The sequence below is a fragment of the Alosa pseudoharengus genome, unplaced genomic scaffold (assembly GCF_046254945.1).
Source record: "Alosa pseudoharengus isolate Yale_2024_CS ecotype anadromous, Long Island Sound unplaced genomic scaffold, YU_APseudo_1.1 YU_APseudo_1.1_scf_7, whole genome shotgun sequence".
In the NCBI taxonomy this organism is placed as follows: domain Eukaryota; kingdom Metazoa; phylum Chordata; class Actinopteri; order Clupeiformes; family Clupeidae; genus Alosa; species Alosa pseudoharengus.
The window spans coordinates 1,432,202-1,453,950 of NW_027468859.1; the positions used below are offsets into that span (position 1 = coordinate 1,432,202).

The following is a 21,749-nucleotide window of genomic DNA, read 5'->3' on the forward strand; positions in this document are numbered from 1 at the left end:
GTTAAAATTGTGATTTTAATTTATTAGGCCTACTGTGGCCTATGTCCGATTTATTTTAGGCTATTCTTGCTCAGATGTTCAGCATACTGTAGGCCTATGTCCGATTTATTTTCGGACATACAGTATTCTTGCATCACCGATGGAATACATTAATGTCCACGTACGGGCATTGCTATGAGACGTCTTCCTAGATCATCTGACAAAGATAACGAATTCCCTCGGCTGACAATCTATGTCTTCATAGAGAATATCGTCCGGCTATATATATTTTCTGGTGGTCTCTCAAACTCCTCGCATGCGAAAAGAGTGCCTCACGATTTGCGCTCCAATGTCGTATGGATCATCCAGGTACGCCGACATGTCTCGGGAGAAATTGTTAGTGGAGGGGTGGTACTTATAAAGGGTGTGGTTAACGGAAACCTCGGGTTAACCAAGAACATAACCTGGTCGGAGCAGGTTTGAGATGCAGCGTAAATTGCCATGGCAGCATATCTCGGTTAAAACCTATCCACCTTTCGTAGTACGGGTTAATCGGGAAGTTACGCCACACGTGATCAAGTTACTCTCAAAGTTACCCAGATAAGCCAGTAACCCCGCTTCGTAGTACAGGCCCCTGGTTGCACCTTGTCTCCAAACGACAGAAGCGCGGAGAACCTTCTTTTGTCTACTAATGTTTGATATAGTTTGTTTTAAATGTATAATAGCATATTTCCTATATTGAAACTGTGCACATAAGTTGTTGCAATTATTGTCTGTTGTCTGAACCTGCAGGGTCTCTATTTTTTTAATGTGCAAAATAATAATAATAAAAAAAACGAAACGAAGTTGAACTCCGCTCCTGTATGTGGCGCTTAAGCATCCGTAAGTGGACGCTTACCGGTTTGCCGGCTGTCAAACGGAAGAAGGAAGAAAGGATTAGGAGACGGAATCCGTTTGCTGTAACGTTACCCCGGCATGAAGTTGTCCATTGACTGAAGACCCAGCAAATTAAGTTTGGTCTTCGGTGTCCCTCTAACGGAAAACAAAACTATGAGGTTACTCTTAGAGTGATTCGGAGTCATATGCCCATTGAGTTGGAGTCGAATTTGGACGAAGACAGAGGACCAATCGATTTCAAACGCAACTTTTGATGATTCTTTTCAAGGCAGGTGTGACCTTACCGCCAGCTGTTTTAACATAACGAGTCTCTGGACCATTTTCTCCCGATTAGAGGGACTGACATGATCACTGTCTGTCTGATAATAACACTTGACTGTTCTGAAAATTATTGTAGTGTTTATCTCTAGATGTAGATCTTATCTCTCTGTTTTTAAGCTAAGTTACTGTCTTATTTAACTGCAACGTAAAATGATTAGTCAGTAGCCTATTGTAGCTTTAGACTGGTCTGAGCTCTTTTTCTCGAGGTTAACGTTAAAAGTTTTTTTTTTATTGGCAAAATTGATTCGTCTTAATTTTGTGGTTCTGATCAGCCTAAGCAGCTAGCCTAATTTAACTTGACACCAGAAAGTAATGTTATTCAGTTGTGTTTAGTAGAAGAAATAATAAACGGATCCAAGCGAACAAGCATCGCAGACACACTAAGGTAAAGCACATTGATTAAACGCTAAGTTAACATTAAGGAAACATTTTTTTCTAGTCTGTAACTATACATTAACGCAACTCAGCCGCTTCACTGAAGTAGGCTGTGGCTGTTGTTACCCCGGGTGGGGGTAACAGAACGGTGTGTGTGACCCGCTTGTTTGTTCATCCCAGTTGCCCGTCATGCTGCTCTCTCACTCCGAGCTGTGGAAAGCGTGCCTGGAATACATTTCCAGACCGTGCACGGTGCTCATCGGGACCGTTACCGCCGCCCTGTACTACCTATGGGGCCGCGAGGGGCAGGTTAGTCTGCGAACGGAGGCCCAGTAACTCCCAGCCACTCGCTAGAAGCGACATCCTTAAATGGCCTTCCTTGCTCCCCTATCCCTCCTAAGACGCGACCTCTCCGTGCTTCCGATCCAAGCAGGCTATTTTGGCACCCATCGCTCATCCATCCTTTCACACTGCCGAGGTTGCACTAATAACACACATCATTGGTCTGTCTCTGGTCAGTAAAGAGAGCTGTAATCATGTCTCATATGTCTTTGGTGTGATGTGACCCATGACATGACGTGTGTTCCTCAGCCTCCATCTTGTCCTGCTGCTGCTGCTGCTGCTTTGCTGGCTGTGTCTGTTCCAGGCGTGTCACTGTCCTGCGCCCTCCTGGCACAAACACTCGGCCCAAAGCCTCCTCTCTCCTGCTTACTTCTTTCAGTTGGGGCACAAAGGCCTTTTCAGAGTCCTGGCTCTCCTGTTGGAGGGGACCCAGCACCCCTTTAGCGTAGCCTCACTAGCCTGCCCTGAGAAGGCCGATCCACTGTGCAACACACACACATCCTCCTCCTCTCCTCTCCTGCTGCTCCTCAAATAACATAAGTTCTTCCGTGTCTTGTGTGTGTATGTGTGTCTGTGTGGTGTTTTTGTGTGTGTGTCGTGTTTGTGTGTGCACTGTTTGTGTCTGTGTGGTGTTTTTGTGTGTGTGTCGTGTTTGTGTGTGCACTGTTTGTGTCTGTGTGGTGTTTTTGTGTGTGTGTCGTGTTTGTGTGTGCACTGTTTGTGTCTGTGTGGTGTTTTTGTGTGTGTGTGTGTGTCGTGTAAGTGTGTGTGTGTGTGTGTGTGTGTCGTGTAAGTGTGTGTGTGTGTCTGTGTGGTGTTTGTGTTGTGTAAGTGTGTCTGTGTGGTGTTTGTGTCTGTGTGGTGTGTGTGTGTGTGTGTGTGTGTGCACGTGTCCTGTACCTCCCGCCTGGTCATTCCGGTCATGTCCCATGTAATCTCCTCCTCACTGGACGGCACTGAGCTTGTCAAATCTGCATGTCTGCATTATCACTCTTTTTCATTTTGTGTGAAATATATTATTGGGTCATTCCATGTGAAATCACCCAATTTCAGCACAATTTGGCAGGTGACCCTCTCCGAAAAAATCTGAAAAAAATCACAGGTGTTTGTAGACCAAATCCATGCATAGATCTTAAATAGTATATCTGGATAACTAATCGTTGCAAAACTACAGCCCTTTGAAACTTCAAGTCATTTTAAGCATTGTGGTGAACAATCCTTTTTGTTCAACTTCCAGCATTATTGGCTCTTTTGGTATTTCACACACATTAGTGAAACTATGTGAATAGAAGTACATTTTCCTGTTGAATTAAAAAATCCAATCAAATCAGGTGTATCTTGTGTAATTCCCCCTCTGCAAAGCTCTGAAAATGGCTATAAATTCATAAGGTGAAAAAACATCACCACCTTTGAGGGCTTCTCATTCAAAAAGTATGTGACACAAATTCATCAGATTTTTTTCCCACTCATATATGTATTATAAGGTCCTGTCCATGCATTAACTTTGGTTGTTATCATTTTCATATTTTCAGAGCATTTTTTTTAAATTGGGCCTGATTTTCAAAAAGCCTGTTTTCATCTTCTCATTTCACCACGTGGACAGTTAACAGGATTTTTTTTAAATTTACCATATATCATTCTGTATGTGAGGATCATCTGCCCAAAATGTGGGCTTGTTGCTGAGTTTCTTCATTGAGATAAGATTTTTTTAAAATATTGTCTATAAATCCACTGAATTTGTACTGGATCTGCAGTACCACTTTGCACCACATGTGGTGCTCTTTTAATACAATCGAAGTCAATGGAAGAGTAAGAGAGTCACTTGTTTGCTGCACATATCCAATCTAAACACACACTTTATGGTTCATAGTTGAATTGGTCCAAATAATTATTGCAACATGAACAACATACTACTCATACATAAATCTTATTTAAAGAAAATAAACTGATCAAGTAAATTATACACACATAAGACTGACTGGTCATCATACATGCAACAAGAGGATTTAATTACCATCTTTGTAATGAGTTTTCTACACCAGCTTTAACCTATCAGTGCCTATGTGAGTACTTTAATAATTACTAGCCAACTGGTTAGGCAAAGTCTATATCCATCGTCATATGCATGGGATGCAGTCCTCTGTGATACATAGACAAAGAGAATCAAGATGGAGATCAGTGCTTTGTCTCCATGTGATCTGGGAAAGAAGTTGGAAAATGAATGTCATAAAGGAACATATTCAAGAAACAATGGGTTTCTAAAATTCAGTTCATCAAGGTATTTCACTTGATGAAGATGACCATGTGTGTTTTCATCACAAGTATTCATAACAAGGTTTGAGGACTCGTGGATCCAAGAGGCATATGTAAAAAGATGATAAATCGTTAGTATTGATTTTTATGCATCTGACAATGCACTAAATTTTAGAAACCCCTTTTTACTTGAACCATATGAACCATAAACTGTGTGTTTAGATTGGATATGTGCAGCAAACAAGTGACTCTTACTCTTCCATTGACTTCCATTGTATTAAAAGAGCCCCACATGTGGTGCAAAGTGGTACTGCAGATCCAGTACAAATTCAGTGGATTTATAGACAATATTTTAACAAAATCTTCTCAATGAAGAAACTCAGCAACAAGCCCAAATTTTGGGCAGATGATCCTCACATACAGAATGATATATGGTAAAATTTAAAAAAAATCCTGTTAAGTGTCCACGTGGTGAAATGAGAAGATGAAAACGGGCTTTTTGAAAATCAAGCCCAATTTAATAAAAATGCTCTGACAATGTGATAATGTTAACAACCAAAGTTAATGCATGGACATGACCTTATAATCCATACATGAGTGGGAAAAAAATCTGATGAATTTGTGTCACATACTTTTTGAATGAGAAGCCCTCAAAGGTGGTGATGTTTTTTCACATTATGAATTTATAGCCATTTTCAGAGCTTTGCAGAGGGGGAATTACACAAGATACACCTGATTTGATTGGATTGTTAAATTCAACAGGGAAATGTACTTCTATTCACATAGTTTCACTAATCTGTGTGAAATACCAAAAGAGCCAATAATGTTGGAAGTTGAACAAAAAGGATTGTTCACCACGATGCTTAAAATGACTTAAAACTTCAAAGGGCTGTAGTTTTGGAACCATTAGTGATACAGATATACTATTTAAGATTTATGCATAGGTTTGGTCTACAAACACCTGTGAGTTTTTTCAGATTTTTTGGGAGAGGGTGACCTGCCAGCCACTGGGTGATTTGACACGGAATGACCCTATTCTGTCGTTCCCTCCTGCTGTACTCCGCATCCTCCGCTCACCCTGCATCTCTCTGTTTTCATCCCTCCATCTCTTGGGCCTCACTCCATCTTTCTCTCCCTCCATCTTTCTCTTCTCTTCCTGTCTGTTTTTCTACATTTCTCTTATCATTCTCTCTCCCTCTCTCTCTCTCTCCTCCTTCTCTCCCTCCCCCCTCTCTCTCCTCCTCTCTCTCCCTCCTCACCCTCCTCCTCCTGTCTCCCTCCTTCTCTCTTCTCCTCCTCCCTCTCTCCTCCTTTCCCTCTCTCTCTCTCTTCTTATCTCTCTCCTCCTCCTCCTTCTCTCTCTCTCCTCCTCTCTCTCTTCTCCTCTCTCTTCCTCTCTCTCTCCCCCCCTCCTCCCCTCTCTCTCTCCTCTCTCTCCCTCCTCCCCCTCCTCTCTCCTCCTCTCTCTCCTCCTCCTCCTTCTCTCCCTCTCTCCTCCTCTCCCTCTCTCTCCTCTCTCTCTTCTCCTCTCTCTTCCCTCTCTCTCCTCCTCCTCTCTCTCTCTCCCTCCTCCCCCCTCCTCTCTTCTCTCCCTCTCTCCCTCTCCCTCCTCCGTGCCCCCTCTCTCTCCTCTCCTCTCTCTCTCTTCCTCTCTCTTCCTCCTCCTTCTCTCCCTCCTCTCTCTCCTCCTCCCCTCTCTCTCTCTCCTCCTCTCTCTCCTCCTCCTCCTTCTCTCCTCCTCTCTCTCCTCCTCTCCTTCTCCCCTCTCTCTCTCTTCCTCCTCCTCTCCCTCTCTCTCTCTCCTCTCTCTCTCCTCCTCTCCTTCTCTCCCTCTCTCTCCTCCTCCTCTCTCTCTCCTCCTCCTCCCTCTTTCCCTCTCTCTCTCTTCCTCTCTCTTCTCCTCCTCTCTCTCTCTCTCCTCCTCTCTCTTCCTCACTCTCTCTCTCTCTCTCTCTCCTCTCTCCTCTCCTCCTCTCTCTCTCCTCTCTCTCTCTCTCTCCTCCTCTCTCTCTCCTCCTCCTCGTCTCTCTCTCTTCTCCTCCCTCTCCTCTCGCTCTCCCGCTCTCCTGCTCTCCGCTCTCTCTCTCCTCCTCTCTCTCTTCTCTCCTCTCTCTCTCTCCTCCTCCTCTCTCTCTCTCCTCCTCCCCTCTCTCTCTCCTCTCTCTCTCTCTCTCTCTCTCCTCCTCTCTCTCTCTCTCTCTCTCCTCCTCCTCTCTCCTCCTCTCTCCTCCTCTCTCTCTCCTTCTCTCTCTCTCTCTCCCTCTCTCTCTCTCTCTCCCCCTCCTTCTCTCCCCCTCCCTCCTCCTCTCTCTCCTCCTCCTCTCTCCTCCTCTCTCCTCCTCTCTCTCCTCTCTCTCTCTCCTCCTCTCTCTCCTCCTCCTCTCTCTCTCTCCTCCTTCTCTCTCCTGCAGACTCCGGTGTTGGTGTGTAGCGATGGCTTCCGCGTGTTCCTGCAGCGGCACTGTCCGGTGGTGGCCGAGTGTTTCCGTCCGACTCCGTGGTGCTGGGGCGGCCGTCTGCAGACGCTCATGCGCGTCCTCATCAAGTCCAGCCCCGCCGTCGCTTACAGGAAGTACGACCCGCGACTTCAGAATCTGGACTTATTATTATTTTTTGTCATTTATTTTCTCCTCTATAACTTTTATAAATATTCCATGTGTGTGTGTGTGTGTGCACATGTGCGTGCGTGTGTGTGTGCGCATGTGCACGTGTGTGTGTGCGTGTGTGCGTGCATGTGCGATGTGTGCGTGTCTGTGTGTGCGTGTCTGTGTGCGCGCGCGTGTGTGTGTGTGTGTGCCAGTGAGCTGATGAAGACCCGAGACGGTGGTCAGATCTCGCTGGACTGGGTGGATAACTCCGGGTGTGAGCAGTACCCTGACGGGTCGGTCCGGCCCACGGTGCTGATTCTACCGGGGCTCACCGGGAACAGCCGCCAGACCTACGTGCTCCACGCCGTCATCCAGGCCTCGCGCAGAGGCTACCGGTGAGTTTAACAACTCACTACGGAACTCACCGGTGACTTTAACAACTCACTACGCCACTCACCTCTACTCTCAGCGGTGAGTTCAACAACTCATTACGCCACTCACCGGTGAGTTTAACAACTCACTACGCCACTCACCGGTGACTTTACAACTCACTACGCCACTCACCGGTGAGTTTAACAACTCACTATGTCACTCACCTCTACTCTCAGCGGTGAGTTCAACAACTCATTACGCCACTCATCGGTGAGTTTAACAACTCATTACGCCACTCACCGGTGACTGTACAACTCACCTCTACTCTCACTGGTGAGTTTAACAGCTCATTACTACACTTGCGGGTGAGTTCAACAAAATGAAAAAGATGTGTTCAACAATCACGCATGTACACTCACTGGTGACCTTAACAACTCACTACACTCACCGGTGAGTCCAGCAACCACACATCTACACTTGAATTCGGACTACATTCACTTGTGAGTTAATCAACTTTCACAACTGTAGACATAACTGTGGATGTGACAACTCCCACATTATGTACACTCACTTAAACAGCGCTCACATCTAGTCACCGGGGAGTTAAACAGCTTTCACAACTAGTCAGTGGTTAAACAGCTTTCACATATACACTCACCGGTGAGTTAAACAACTCTTTAACATCTACACTCATAAATGAGTTAAATAACTCCATATCCATACTCCAGTGAGGTGTTGTCCTGAGGTGTTGTCCTGTGTGGTGAGGTGTTGTCCTGAGGTGTTGTCCTGTGTGGTGAGGTGTTGTCCTGAGGTGTTGTCCTGTGTGGTGAGGTGTTGTCCTGTGTAGTGACGTGTTGTCCTGAGGTGGTGAGGTGTTGTCCTGAGGTGTTGTCCTGTGTGGTGAGGTGTTGTCCTGAGGTGTTGTCCTGTGTGGTGAGGTGTTGTCCTGAGGTGTTGTCCTGTGTGGTGAGGTGTTGTCCTGTGTGGTGAGGTGTTGTCCTGAGGTGTTGTCCTGTGTGGTGAGGTGTTGTCCTGAGGTGTTGTCCTGTGTGGTGAGGTGTTGTCCTGAGGTGTTGTCCTGTGTGGTGAGGTGTTGTCCTGAGGTGTTGTCCTGTGTGGTGACGTGTTGTCCTGAGGTGTTGTCCTGTGTGGTGAGGTGTTGTCCTGAGGTGTTGTCCTGTGTAGTGACGTGTTGTCCGGAGGTGTTGTCCTGTGTGGTGACGTGTTGTCCGGAGGTGTTGTCCTGTGTGGTGAGGTGTTGTCCTGAGGTGTTGTCCTGTGTGGTGAGGTGTTGTCCGGAGGTGTTGTCCTGTGTAGTGAGGTGTTGTCCTGAGGTGTTGTTGCGGACGCTCTCTGTGTCCAGTAACACTCCTAACTTTCCCTGTTTGGAGCTCACTGCTTTCTGTATGTGTGTGTGTGACAACTCTGTGTGTTGTCTACCAGGTGTTCTACCAGGCATTCTGTGTGTGTGTGTGTGACGATTCTGTGTGTGTGTGTGTGTGACGATTCTCTCTATGTGTGTGTGTGTGACGATTCTGTGTGTGTGTGTGTGTGTGTGTGTGACGATTCTCTGTGTGTGTGTGACAATTCTCTGTGTGTGTTGTGTACCAGGTGTGTGTGTGTGTGTGACGATTCTGTGTGTGTGTGACGATTCTCTGTGTGTGTGGTGTACCAGGTGTGTGTGTGTGTGTGACGATTCTCTGTGTGTTTTGTGTACCAGGTGTGTGTGTGTGTGTCTGTGTGTGTGTTGTACCAGGTGTGCAGGTGTGTGTGTGTGTGTGTGTGTGTGACGATTCTCTGTGTGTGTTGTGTACCAGGTGTGTGTGTGACGATTCTCTGTGTGTGTTGTGTACCAGGTGTGTGTGTGACGATTCTCTGTGTGTGTTGTGTACCAGGTGTGTGTGTGACGATTCTCTGTGTGTGTTGTGTACCAGGTGTGTGTGTGACGATTCTCTGTGTGTGTTGTGTACCAGGTGTGTGTGTGACGATTCTCTGTGTGTGTTGTGTACCAGGTGTGTGTGTGTGTGTGTGTGTGTGTGTGTGTGTGTGTGTGTGTGACGATTCTCTGTGTGTGTTGTGTACCAGGTGTGTGGTCTTCAACAACAGGGGCTTCGGGGGAGAGGAGCTGTTGGTGAGTATTACGCTGCCCCGACTCTGTCTGCCTCCCTCTCTGTCTGTTCCCATGTTGTGATGTCTGTTCCCATGTTGTGATGTCTCTGTCTGTTCCCATGTTGTGATGTCTGTTCCCATGTTGTGGTGTCCTCCCTCTCTGTCTGTTCCCATGTTGTGATGTCTGTTCCCATGTTGTGATGTCCTCTCTCTCTGTCTGTCTGTCTGTGCTCCCTCTCACCCCCCCCCGCCCATTCTTGTTCTCCTCTCTCCTTCCCCACACAGCACTCACGTTCTCTAATCTCACATTCTCCTCTCCCCTCCACACAGCACTCACGTTCTCTAATCTCACGTCAGAGTCCTGCACGGGTTCGGGTACCCGCGGGTACCCGACGGGTGACCCGCAAATTTTAATGAAACGGGTGAAAAATATTCTACTGTGTCGGATGCGGGTGCGGGTCGGGTCGGACACGGGGGTGACATGGGTCAGAATTGGCCTTTCATAAACATCACGTGCATATGTAACAATATTTTCTACAGTAACACATCCTAAATAATATGCCTGCAATTCAAGTTGATAAAAGCATTTGAAATGCACGTTTCGTACGTGCCTTCCCAAAACAGGCGCCTATAGGCTATTTCACTTTTAAAAATCACATGCGCGGGATCTGCCTGCAGTCTTTCAGAACAAAAGTGGCTGCACATTGATAAAAAAAACGCTTGAAGATGACTCTTTTGACATGTTGTCATGGTGGAGAGAGCATGCTCGTTTAATTCCCAATATTGCCTAGATTGTGAGATCTATTGACATCCCTGCAAGCGAGCGAGATTTCTCCTATGCGTGGGAAAAGGTATAGGCACATTTTCCCCATTCAATCTTGCCCTCAAATAAACGGGATAGTGTCACACGTCTTATGCCTATTTCCATAAAGTTTCACAGGCTAATGCATAATCCGGTGTAGGTTATGACCGAATCATTCCTTCATTTAATGTAGGCTAGCCTACTACTGCTGTTAATAAGTTGTGTGTGCAAGGCCGTGTTTGAATTCTAAATTAGGCATTTGCGTGGCGATAGCCTTGTAGACGCATCTGCTTGAAAAGTGGTAAAATGTTATCATTCGGGTGTTGAGCCAGGCTACCACAATACATCATGTAGGATATGCCTGTCAACTTCAGCTGAAGTTGGATCTGCAATGTTAATGGTTGTGTAATTAGTTCCTTAAACGTGTCTGTTTAACTCGGGTACGGGTCGGGTGTCAGTTTTATTTAATGCGGGTCGGGTCGGGTACGGATTTTAACTAGCTCTGGTGTCGGAAAACGGGTCGGATGCGGTTTCAAACATGACGGGTACGGGTGGGTGCGGATTTAAAAAATTGGACCCGTGCAGGACTCTGTCTCACGTTCTCCTCTCTCCCCTCCAGACAGCACTCACGTTCTCTAACCTCACGTTCTCTAATCTCACGTTCTCTAACCCCACGTTCTCTAATCTCACGTTCTCCTCTCTCCCCTCCAGACAGCACTCACGTTCTCTAACCTCACGTTCTCTAACCTCACGTTCTCTAATCTCACGTTCTCTAACCTCACGTTCTCCTCTCTCCCCTCCACACAGCACTCACGTTCTCTAATCTCACGTTCTCTCTCCCCTCCACACAGCACTCACGTTCTCTAATCTCACGTTCTCCTCTCCCCTCCACACAGCACTCACGTTCTCTAATCTCACGTTCTCTCTCCCCTCCACACAGCACTCACATTCTCTAATCTCACGTTCTCCTCTCTCCCCTCCAGACAGCACTCACGTTCTCTAATCTCACGTTCTCTCTCCCCTCCACACAGCACTCACGTTCTCTAATCTCACGTTCTCCTCTCCCCTCCACACAGCACTCACGTTCTCTAATCTCACGTTCTCTCTCCCCTCCACACAGCACTCACGTTATCTAACCTCACGTTCTCTAACCTCACGTTCTCCTCTCTCCCCTCCAGACAGCACTCACGTTCTCTAACCTCACGTTCTCCTCTCTCCCCTCCAAACAGCACTCACGTTCTCTAACCTCACGTTCTCTAATCTCACGTTCTCTAATCTCACGTTCTCTAACCTCACGTTCTCTAATCTCACGTTCTCCAGACTCCGTTGACGTTCTGCGCGGCGGACACCTCAGACCTGGAGCAGGTCGTGACGCACGTAAAGGAGCTTTACCCACAAGCCCCTCTGCTCGGAACCGGAGTGTCACTGGGAGGGTGAGTGGAACTCTGTGCTGCACTGTCAGCATGTCTCAGCCTGTGTGTGTGTGTGTGTGTGTGTGTGTGTGTGTGAGTGTGTGTGTGGATATGTGGTGAATTTGTGGTGGTAGGTTTGCAAAATTAACTTGAATGGAGCAGTTTTTAACAAATTAGCGCAGCGTCGTTATGATGCTAATCAGATTTTTTTTAAAAAACATTTTAAAGTATATTTCTTCTATTTATGCCTTTATTGCGGATAAGAAAATGACAGGAAGCGAATGGGAGAGAGTTGGGGTGGGATCCAGAAAGGACCACGGGGCGGGAATCGAACCCGGGACGCCGGTGTACGGTGCAGGTGCCCCAGCCAGTTACGCCACGGCTGGAGCCATGATGCTAACCAGATTTAAGCACAATGTAGAAAGTCATTGTGTGGTGGTCAGTGTTGATATTGTGGTGGTCAGTGTTGATAATTGTGGTGGTCCGCCACAAATAAGTCAATGTATGGGAAACACTGCAGGATGCTGCTGCTGCACTACCTGACCTTTGACCTCTTGTTAGGATGCAGCTGCTGCTGAACTACCTGACCTTTGACCTCTTGTTAGGATGCTGCTGCTGCTGCACTACCTGACCTTTGACCTCTTGTTAGGATGCTGCTGCTGCACTACCTGACCTTTGACCTCTTGTTAGGATGCTGCTGCTGAACTACCTGGCGCGTAAAGGCCAGGAGGCGGGACTTCTGGCGGGCGTCACCATGTCCGTCAGCTGGGACACGCTGGAGTCCTGCGCATCTCTGGAGCAGCCAATCAACTGGCTCCTGTTCAACCGCCACCTCACCGGCAACCTGTGCCGCGCCATCAAGCGGTGAGTGTTACCATGGCAACCTGTGCCGCGCCATCAAGCGGTGAGTGTTACCATGGCAACCTGTGCCGCGCCATCAAGCGGTGAGTTACCATGGCAACCTGTGCCGCGCCATCAAGCGGTGAGTGTTGCCATGGAGACATACATGGCACAAGTCCGCACATCACTGCCCAACTTCAGTTGTTTTTTAGAGAAGAGGTGGTGGTTGTTGTGGTGAGGTCAAGACACACGTACACACACACACACACACACACACACACACACACACACACACACACACACACACACTAGGGATATATATCGTCTACGGCAATATTGTGATTATTGTTTTAACAATGTTCAAATTGACATTATCGAGTATTTAAATTACTTTGAAAAAACCACTCAATCACGCATTGAAACCGAGTAGGTACATTTACTAAATGAGGAGGAGCAGAAGCCCCTGGCTGCAGCAGAGCAAGTCACATGGTCGCTAGTGGGTCAGCGTGGTCACACACAGTACTGTTTAGGCTATTTTGTGCCCTCAGTTTTCCAATACTCCAAGTGATGAGTTAAATAGTCACGGTATTACATGGGCAGAAATCGTTTGCTTTTAACTTTTTTAATTAGGGATGTGACGAGATCTGTCATGATATTTCTCGTCAAAGTAAAAATTTTACGAGATATCGTGCCGAGAGATGCGGCGATACAAGAATACCACAATATTTCTTGTCAGGGTAAAAATCTGTCTCATGGAAAAGTATCCAGCTGTAGCCAGCATGACCCACCCACTTTTACTTTTTTTGTGTAGCAGCATTTTGGATGGAAACAATAATACCACTCAATTACACCGTTTCCCCTAAAACACACTGTAGCATAACCGCTACTTTAATAATAATACCACTCAATTACACCGTTTGCTGATACACAAAAAAGCATCTTCTATGCTAATTTAGTCAGACTCGTCAGTCATGGCTACAGCTGGATCCTTCTCCACAAGACTGATCTTTACCTTGACAAGAAATATTGTGATGTTCTTGTATCGCCGCATCTTGTGGCACGAGATCTCGTCACATCAATAGTTTTAATAGTTAGTTGGTTCGTGATTGATAAAGTATCTATCTATCTATCTCTATCCAGTGAGACATAAGTAAAGGTTTGAAAGGAACTTCTGGTTCAGGCTTTCTCTTGGGAAACTGTTATCTCGCTTCAGTTAATAATCTGATCCTAGCACTTACCAGCCGCCTTGAACTGACACGTAACTGTTAAAAACAGCACTCACTGATGCACTTATTCTTACTGTACTTTACCGTTTTTAAATTGTCCTAAAATTGTTGAGAATTGCTTTAAAACTTTAACTGTTTACCATGTTGTTAGTCACTTTGGTTAAAAATCATCAGCCAAATGTAATGTAATAGCTGGCAACACCAGCCAGACACACACAAGAATTGGAAATGTGTCAGCGTGATATCGTTTGATTTGTGTGGAGTCACAGGTTATTGTTTCTTATCATAATCATGCTTTTCATAAAGAATGAGCTATACGTAACTTACATTTCTCAAAGGATATCCACTAATTATTGTATTGTCAAAGTTACAAAAAATATCAAGATATTATTTTTTGTCCATAACACACACACACACACACACACACACACACAGTTTGACTGCTCTGTTCTTGGTCCCCTCAGGCACAGGAGGATTCTGGAGGCTGTGGTGGACGTGGACCATGTGCTGAAGGTGAATGCCACACACACACACACAGACACACACACACACACACACATACACACACATAGATTTAAATCTGTTATCCAGATGCACACACACACACACACGCACACACGCACACACACATACTGATACGCAGACATTTAAAGCTGTGTGTGTGTGTGTGTGTGTGTGTGTGTCAGGCGCGCTCCATCCGTGAGTTTGACGAGCGCTACACCTCGGTGATGTTTGGCTACAAGTCGTGTCTGGACTACTACCAGGCGGCCAGTCCTGGATACAAGCTGCCCCAGACCACTGTCCCCGTGCTGTGCCTCAACGCCGCCGATGACCCCTTCTCACCTAAACACGGTACACACACACACATATATACACGCACACACATAGTCAAGTCAAGTCAAGTTTATTTATATAGCGCATTTCATACACAGAGGTCATTCAATGTGCTTTACATAAACAAAACCAAACAGTAATAACAAATAAAAGCATAGAAAGGCAATATAGTCAAAGAATAGTTAAAAGGTAAAGATCATAATATAAAAAAAACCCATAAAACACAAGGTAAAATAATTTAAAAATAAAGGATAATTAGTAAGCAAAAAACAAAGGCAAAAGTAGTAAAAAAAAGTAATAAAAGATAAAGTAGAATAATTATCAAGGCAGATTCAGAATTTGTAACTCGGCACAGTTAGCAGAAAGCATCTGAGAACAGTTTGGTCTTCTAAGTCAAGATTTAAAACAGTTGGGGCCTTTTTGATGTCATCCGAAAGTTGGTTCCACAGCTGAGCCGCATAGCAGCTAAAAGCTACTTCACCATGTTTAGTGCTAACCGTAGGTTTTACTAGCAGGTTTTTCACCTGGGACCTGAGAGGACGAGAAGGTGTGTACTGCTGAAGCATGTCTGACAAGTATTTAGGTCCTGCTCCATTTACTGATTTATAAACAAGCAATAGTGCTTTAAAGTCAATTCTGTGGCTTACTGGAAGCCAGTGCAAGGACTTAAAAATTGGAGTAATGTGGTCAGTTCTTTTAGTTTTTGTTAGAATCCTAGCTGCTGCATTTTGTATCACCTGAAGCACACTCACACACACATTCACACACGCACTCACTCACACGCACACACACATATACACACTCACACACACACACACACACATTCACACACACACACACACACACACACACACACACACACACACACACACACACACATACACACACACACACACACACACACATACACACACACACACACACACACACACACACACACACTGACCCCTCCTCTGTGTCCCTCAGCTCTGCCCGTGTCCCTGGCGCGGCGGCTGCCCAACGTGGCGCTGCTGGTGACATCACATGGCGGGCACATCGGCTTCCTGGAGGGGCTGTACCCGCGTGGCGAGGGCTACATGGACCGCCTCTTCGGACAGTTCGCTCAGGCCGCCTTCGAGCACACCTCCGACCTGCAGGCCGCCTGCACGGCCGTCGCACCCGAGTGACCACTCCCACTAAACACAGTGGCCACACCCACTAAACACACGGAGTGGCCACACCCACTAAGCACAGTGGCCACACCCACTAAACACAAGAGGCGGGACTTGTGGAGTTGTTGGGCGTGGTCATTCTAAAGGGACGGGGGTTATAGGTTGTGTTCACATAAAGGAGTGTGCGTTAGTGGGCGGAGTCACAACACATCATCAACATGCCGTGCCTCTTCTAAATGACCGCGCCCACTAACCCCACCCCCTCCACTAACGCCCATCTCAGGACCTCATCCGCCAGCCAATCAGAGAGCAGCTTAACACAGACTCACTGACGTTTCCTGGTAGGCAGCCAGGGAAGTGTAGTTTTTATCCAGAGAAGTGTAGTTTTTATCCAGAGAAGTGTAGTTTTTATCCAGAAGAGAACCGAGTCTCTCTCTTGCACTGATCTGCTTTTATAGCCTGACGTTTTAATTGTAGTATGCAGACAGTAGTGTGTGTGTGTGTGTGAGGGAATATGCACTACTTGCCACACACACATACACACAATTCCCTAAGAGGGAAGAGAAGTACAGAAGTATGCAGTATGCATCTGCGCTGCCTCCAGAGTTATGAGTTTAGTATAGAAGTATGCAGTTTGAGTTTAGTATAGAAGTATGCAGTTTGAGTTTAGTATAGAAGTATGCAGTATGAGTTTAGTATAGAAGTATGCAGTATGAGTTTAGTGCACTCAAAGTGCCCGACAGGAAAATGTCTCTCAGACCACTTTGCTTCCTCTACTCTGGTAAAACTTGAAAATCATAAAAACGTTCCACAAATAAGTGATATTGCGGTTTCTTTCTCCCAGAAGGTTGTTGTAATGTATTAGTGTACTATTGAGAAGGGTATTGATTGTATTAGTGTACTATTGATTGCATTAGTGTACTCGCTTTGGACAAAGGCGTCTGCTAAATCCATAAATCCATAACTATTGAGAAGGGTATTGATTGTATTAGTGTACTATTGATTGTATTAGTGTACTATTGAGAAGAGTATTGATTGCATTAGTGTACTATTGAGAAGGGTATTGATTGTATATATTGAGAAGGGTATTGATTGTATTAGTGCATATTAGTGTACTATTGAGAAGGGTATTGATTGTATTAGTATACTATTGAGAAGAGTATTGATTACATTAGTATACTATTGAGAAGGGTATTGATTGCATTAGTATACTATTGAGAAGAATATTGATTACATTAGTATACTATTGAGAAGGGTATTGATTGTTACTGTACTGAATGGGACTGAAGTGTTTTTTCTTTAACCTCGTGTGTGACAAATCTCTGAGACCAAACAGGACTCCAGGCTGCTGCCCAAGGGAACCTGAATCCCCCCCCCCGTATCTATTTGACTTGTTGAAGTGTGTGAGTGTGTGTATGAAGTGTGTGAGTGTGTGTATGGAGTGTGTGAGTGTGTGTATGAAGTGTGTGAGTGTGTATGAAGTGGCAGACAATGTTATCCGTTATCCACACTGGGGCCAATCCCAAGCTCAGTCGGATCCCACTAGCCCCCACAGACTGCCTCCCGCACCACCTCTGCTTCACCAGCAGGTGTCCCCCCAGACTGCCTCCCGCACCACCTCTGCTTCACCAGCAGGTGTCCCCCCATGCGTCGGGTCAGTCACACGCCTGCTGTAACCTGAAAAGGGTTCGACTCGGACTGTGCGCAGTGTACCGGCTGAGACGAGTGCACTGTGGCTCTCGTGTGTGTGTGTGTGTGTGTGTGTGTGTGTGTGTGTGTGTGTGTGTGTGTGTGTGTGTGTGCGCGTGTGTGTGGGGACACTTGTGGACTCTGACGCTCCTCTCCAGCGAAACGGGGACATCTGGTGGCCAGTGAACAGCAGTGCAGAATAACTGCTACCCATTCCAGTGAAGTTTGGCTTTTGTTTGTTTGTTTGTCTGTTTTTGCTTTGAAGTGTGTCCCTAATGTCCTGATTGGCTACCACTCTTCCCCAGAGTAAGACTGCTTTGATTTGTCACATGATTGAGAAGATCTGACTTTTCATGTGATCGATAAGGAATTCTTTTTATTTGTCATGTGATCGATAAGGAATTATGTTTGTCTCATGATGGCATTGCCACCTTGTTGTGTTTTATTTGAGATTTGAAATGTAGTGTTTGCAGCATTAGTGTGAAGATGCACTAAACGGATAAGATGATGATGATGAAGATGATCTGTTAAATATGGATCCTAAGATGCACTGACGCTTATTATTATTATGATGATGATGATGTTCTATCCTAAGACGCACAAATATGAGTCGTGGATTAAGTTTGCTGTCTGATTCAGGAAGTCGTGATTGCAAGTATTCGGTCACAGACTACAAACCCCCTTGACCTCTGACCTGGTGGAATTATGGGTAGAAGTTCCATTGAACCTTTTCCAATCGGATCAGCCCAGCATGTCGGCACCAATCGGATCAGCCCAGCATGTCGGCACCAATCGGATCAGCCCAGCATGTCTGCACCAATCGGATCAGCCCAGCATGTCTGCACCAATCGGATCAGCCCAGCATGTCGGCACCAGCACCACTGAGCCTGATAAATCTACAATCCGTCTGCATTTATCTTCCCTTCGTCTTTGTTTTTGACTCTTTGGTGCAACCCGCATTTGACTTATCTTCTCTACTGTGTGTGTGTGTGTGTGTGAAGAGAAGCTACGTACTCACCGCGTCAAAGGTGTGTGTGTGTGTGTGTGTGAGAGCTGTAATGGAGTGCTGCCATAGGCCAGCTCTGTCTGTCAATCATTCCTGCCCCTAGAGGCCAGTTACACACACACACACACACACACACACACATATATACACACACACACACATTACACACACAAACACACACACACATACACACACACACACACACACACACACACACTCACACACATATATATACACACACACACACACACACACACACATTACACACACAAACACACACACACACACATTACACACACACACACAAACACACACACACACACACACACACACTCTTACACACACACACACACAGACCCCTCACACTTTGACAGTGTTTGGATGGAGAGGAACTAATGCCAGTATTATGCTTGTGTTTGCATTGTTCTGTTGATGCCTTACTATGAATCTCATATCTGTCTCATCAATCACCAGATGCCAATAACTGATCAAACACACCTCAATAAAATCTTTAAACTTGCTAGCTGTGTCGTGTCTGTTTCTCTAGAAGGTGAGCCAGCGTGTGTGCCTTCTTCATGTTTACCTTTGCGTTTATCTTCATGTGTAGTGTTTCAAATGTCCTCCTGAGTTTCTCTCTCTCTCCTTCCACAGGGTGACGGTTCAGGGAAATCCTCTAAGAATAGCGTAGCGTCAGTACTTTGGGGGAAATCCTCTTCTTTAGGGAAGAAAAGGCAGTATCAGTACTTTGGGGGAAATCCTCTTCTTTAGGGAAGAAAAGGCAGTATCAGGACTTCGGGGGAAATCCTCTTTAGGGAAGAAAAGGCAGTAGGGAAGAAAAGGCAGTATCAGGACTTTGGGGGAAATCTTCTTTAGGGAAGAAAAGGCAGTATCAGTACTTTGGGGGAAATCCTCTTTAGGGAAGAAAAGGCAGTATCAGTACTTTGGGGGAAATCCTCTTCTTTAGGGAAGAAAAGGCAGTATCAGGACTTTGGGGGAAATCCTCTTCTTTAGGGAAGAAAAGGCAGTATCAGGACTTTGGGGAGGAAAGGGTAGTTGTAGTACTGTGACCAGGAGGTAGAATAGCGAGAAACCTGTTTATTGTGGTGTGTGTGTGAGATTAGTAATGGTGGACTTGATTGATGTGCTTGGGTGTGCAAAGTGTATAAGGTCCACTGTAATATCTGGCCTCATACCACCTGATGTGCTGAATTACCGGTACCTTTTTAACTCTGGCCATAAAAGCTCAAATTAACCGCAGTGATAATGGGCTGGGCCTTACGAGCAACTGCACGCCCAACCCCCCTCCACACACACACACACACACTTGTGGGAGCAGGGACAGATTATTGTGTCAGTCATTGAGCGCGGTTCCATGCAGCCAATAAACGGTTTTGAATCAGTGTATTGGGAATAAACAGAATATGCGTGTGTCTTGTAAACACCTTATTCTGATTGAAATAAACCGAAAAAGGGCAAATTCGGTTTACTAATAAATTGTTTGCACAACCTGCCTGTTTTAAACAGAATATGGGTCATGAAAACACCTTAAACAGAATATGCTCCCAGAAGGAAGGGTGTTGTAGTGTTGCTCAATTCTACGACGGAGTATTAGGGCCACACATGAAGAAAAAAATATTTTTGCCTGACGCGATTAAACGACATGTCGACTTTAAAGTCCACACATTGAGATTAAACTCAAAATGTCGAGAATAAAATTGAAATGTCATGTCGACTTTAATCTCAATGTGTCAACTTTAAACTTGAAATACAGTTTAAACATAGCCTACAGATATGTAGCCTACACTAACACACAATATGTGACTCATGAATAATAGGCCTACTTGAAATAGGTGTTAGGCTATTTCAGATAGATTGCTGCTACGTCTTGTCTGTTAACAACTCATTGCCGTCATCGTGAAGCGCGTATCTCGTGGTTATGGAAATTCCATGCACTATGCCATTTATATAGCTAGAATAATACATGTTTCCATTGATATAATGTTTCTATAGTACAACATGTTATTTCACTCTGTTTTTACGTGGGTAAGGCCACCGCACATCCAAATAACTGCCCTTCATGACCCACAGGCCGTCACTCTCCATAGGTTAACATGGCAGAACTAATTTTTCTAGAACTGCTTTTCCATGTCTCACCTGCATAAAATACAGTAGGGGATAAACATAGAAATGTGTGTATTTACACGGGGTTGCCTGGTCGAGAGGACAGCTTCATTCGTCCCTCCATAGACATTCAACAATAGCCTAAGCTGTTTTGCATCCATTACAAACGAACATGCAATGTGAAAGTCTGGGACTGGGGAGAGCACTTAATATGCCTAGTCTAGGCTACTGAATAAGCATGAAGTCGAACCTTTAGATGAAAAACTTTAATAATACAATAAATAGGCTAAATAAACCACTAATGAAGTTTACTTTTGACCATCGCATTTATCGCCTGTAACTCCGTGATAAAAGGACGTAACAGGAAAGTATTTGATTGGGCAACGGAGGAAGGCCTATTATTTTCTATGGTTTGTCCAAATTATGTGTGTCTATCGTTGTTGCACTTGAAGAAGTCGACATGATATTCAACTTTATTCTCGAAATGTCTTGCAATCATGCAAATGTCATGGAGTTCATTGACGGGAGAAAATGTTGTAATAGTGACGTTTTTAAAAATATTTGTAAAATGCTTAATGCGTGCTCATTGATGTGGCCTGAAGTCCAGAGTGACCGCTGCTAATCCACTCCAGCTCAGTAACACAGCTGCTAATCCACTCCTACTCATTAACACAGCTGCTAATCCACTCCTACTCATTAACACAGCTGCTAATCCACTGCTCAGTAACACAGCTGCTAATCCACTGCTCAGTAACACATCTGCTAATCCACTCCAGCTCAGTAACACATCTGCTAATCCACTTCTACTCATTAACACAGCTGCTAATCCACTCCAGCTCAGTAACACATCTGCTAATCCACTCCAGCTCAATAACACAGCTGTTAATCCACTCCTACTCATTAACACAGCTGCTAATCCACTGCTCAGTAACACAGCTGCTAATCCACTCCAGCTCAGTAACACAGCTGCTAATCCACTCCAGCTCAGTAACACAGCTGCTAATCCACTCCTACTCATTAAGTCAAGTCAAGTCAGTTTTATTTGTATAGCGCATTTAACGTGCACAGAGTGCAACCCAAAGCGCTCCACATATAAGACATTGTCAATGACACACAGACTAACAAAGACAATAGCGGACGGAGCGACGTAGTCGCCAGCGTACCCGTGACACCAAGACAGAACTACATTTAAGAAATAACAAACGCAAAAGATGCCGGACGGAGCGGCGTAGTCGCCAGCGTACCCGTGACACCAAGACATACAAGACAGACAACAAACAAATTAATAAATAAAATAAATAAAAATTAAAAATAAAAATTAGTCCAATTTCCAACCGGCTGAAAAAGTCCAAGGGCAATGATGACTCGCGTGAAACTGCGCACAGCTGTGTCTCCACAACCGATGCATGCAACGCCAACAAAGTTCTTCATC

At 45.4% G+C, this 21,749-nt stretch overlaps 1 protein-coding gene across 1 annotated transcript; it reads left to right on the top strand.

Annotated features, from left to right (window-relative positions):
- Positions 1 to 937: 937 nt before the first annotated feature.
- Positions 938 to 18,716, top strand: LOC143110086 (protein ABHD1-like). Its single transcript, XM_076272918.1, has 10 exons — positions 938 to 1,582; positions 1,753 to 1,881; positions 6,579 to 6,739; positions 6,968 to 7,150; positions 9,213 to 9,258; positions 11,359 to 11,471; positions 12,141 to 12,314; positions 13,981 to 14,029; positions 14,203 to 14,368; positions 15,317 to 18,716. The coding sequence occupies exons 2-10, from the start codon at positions 1,762 to 1,764 to the stop codon at positions 15,514 to 15,516; spliced, it is 1,212 nt and encodes a 403-aa protein (XP_076129033.1). The 5' UTR covers positions 938 to 1,582; positions 1,753 to 1,761; the 3' UTR covers positions 15,517 to 18,716.
- The last annotated feature ends 3,033 nt before the right edge of the window (positions 18,717 to 21,749 follow it).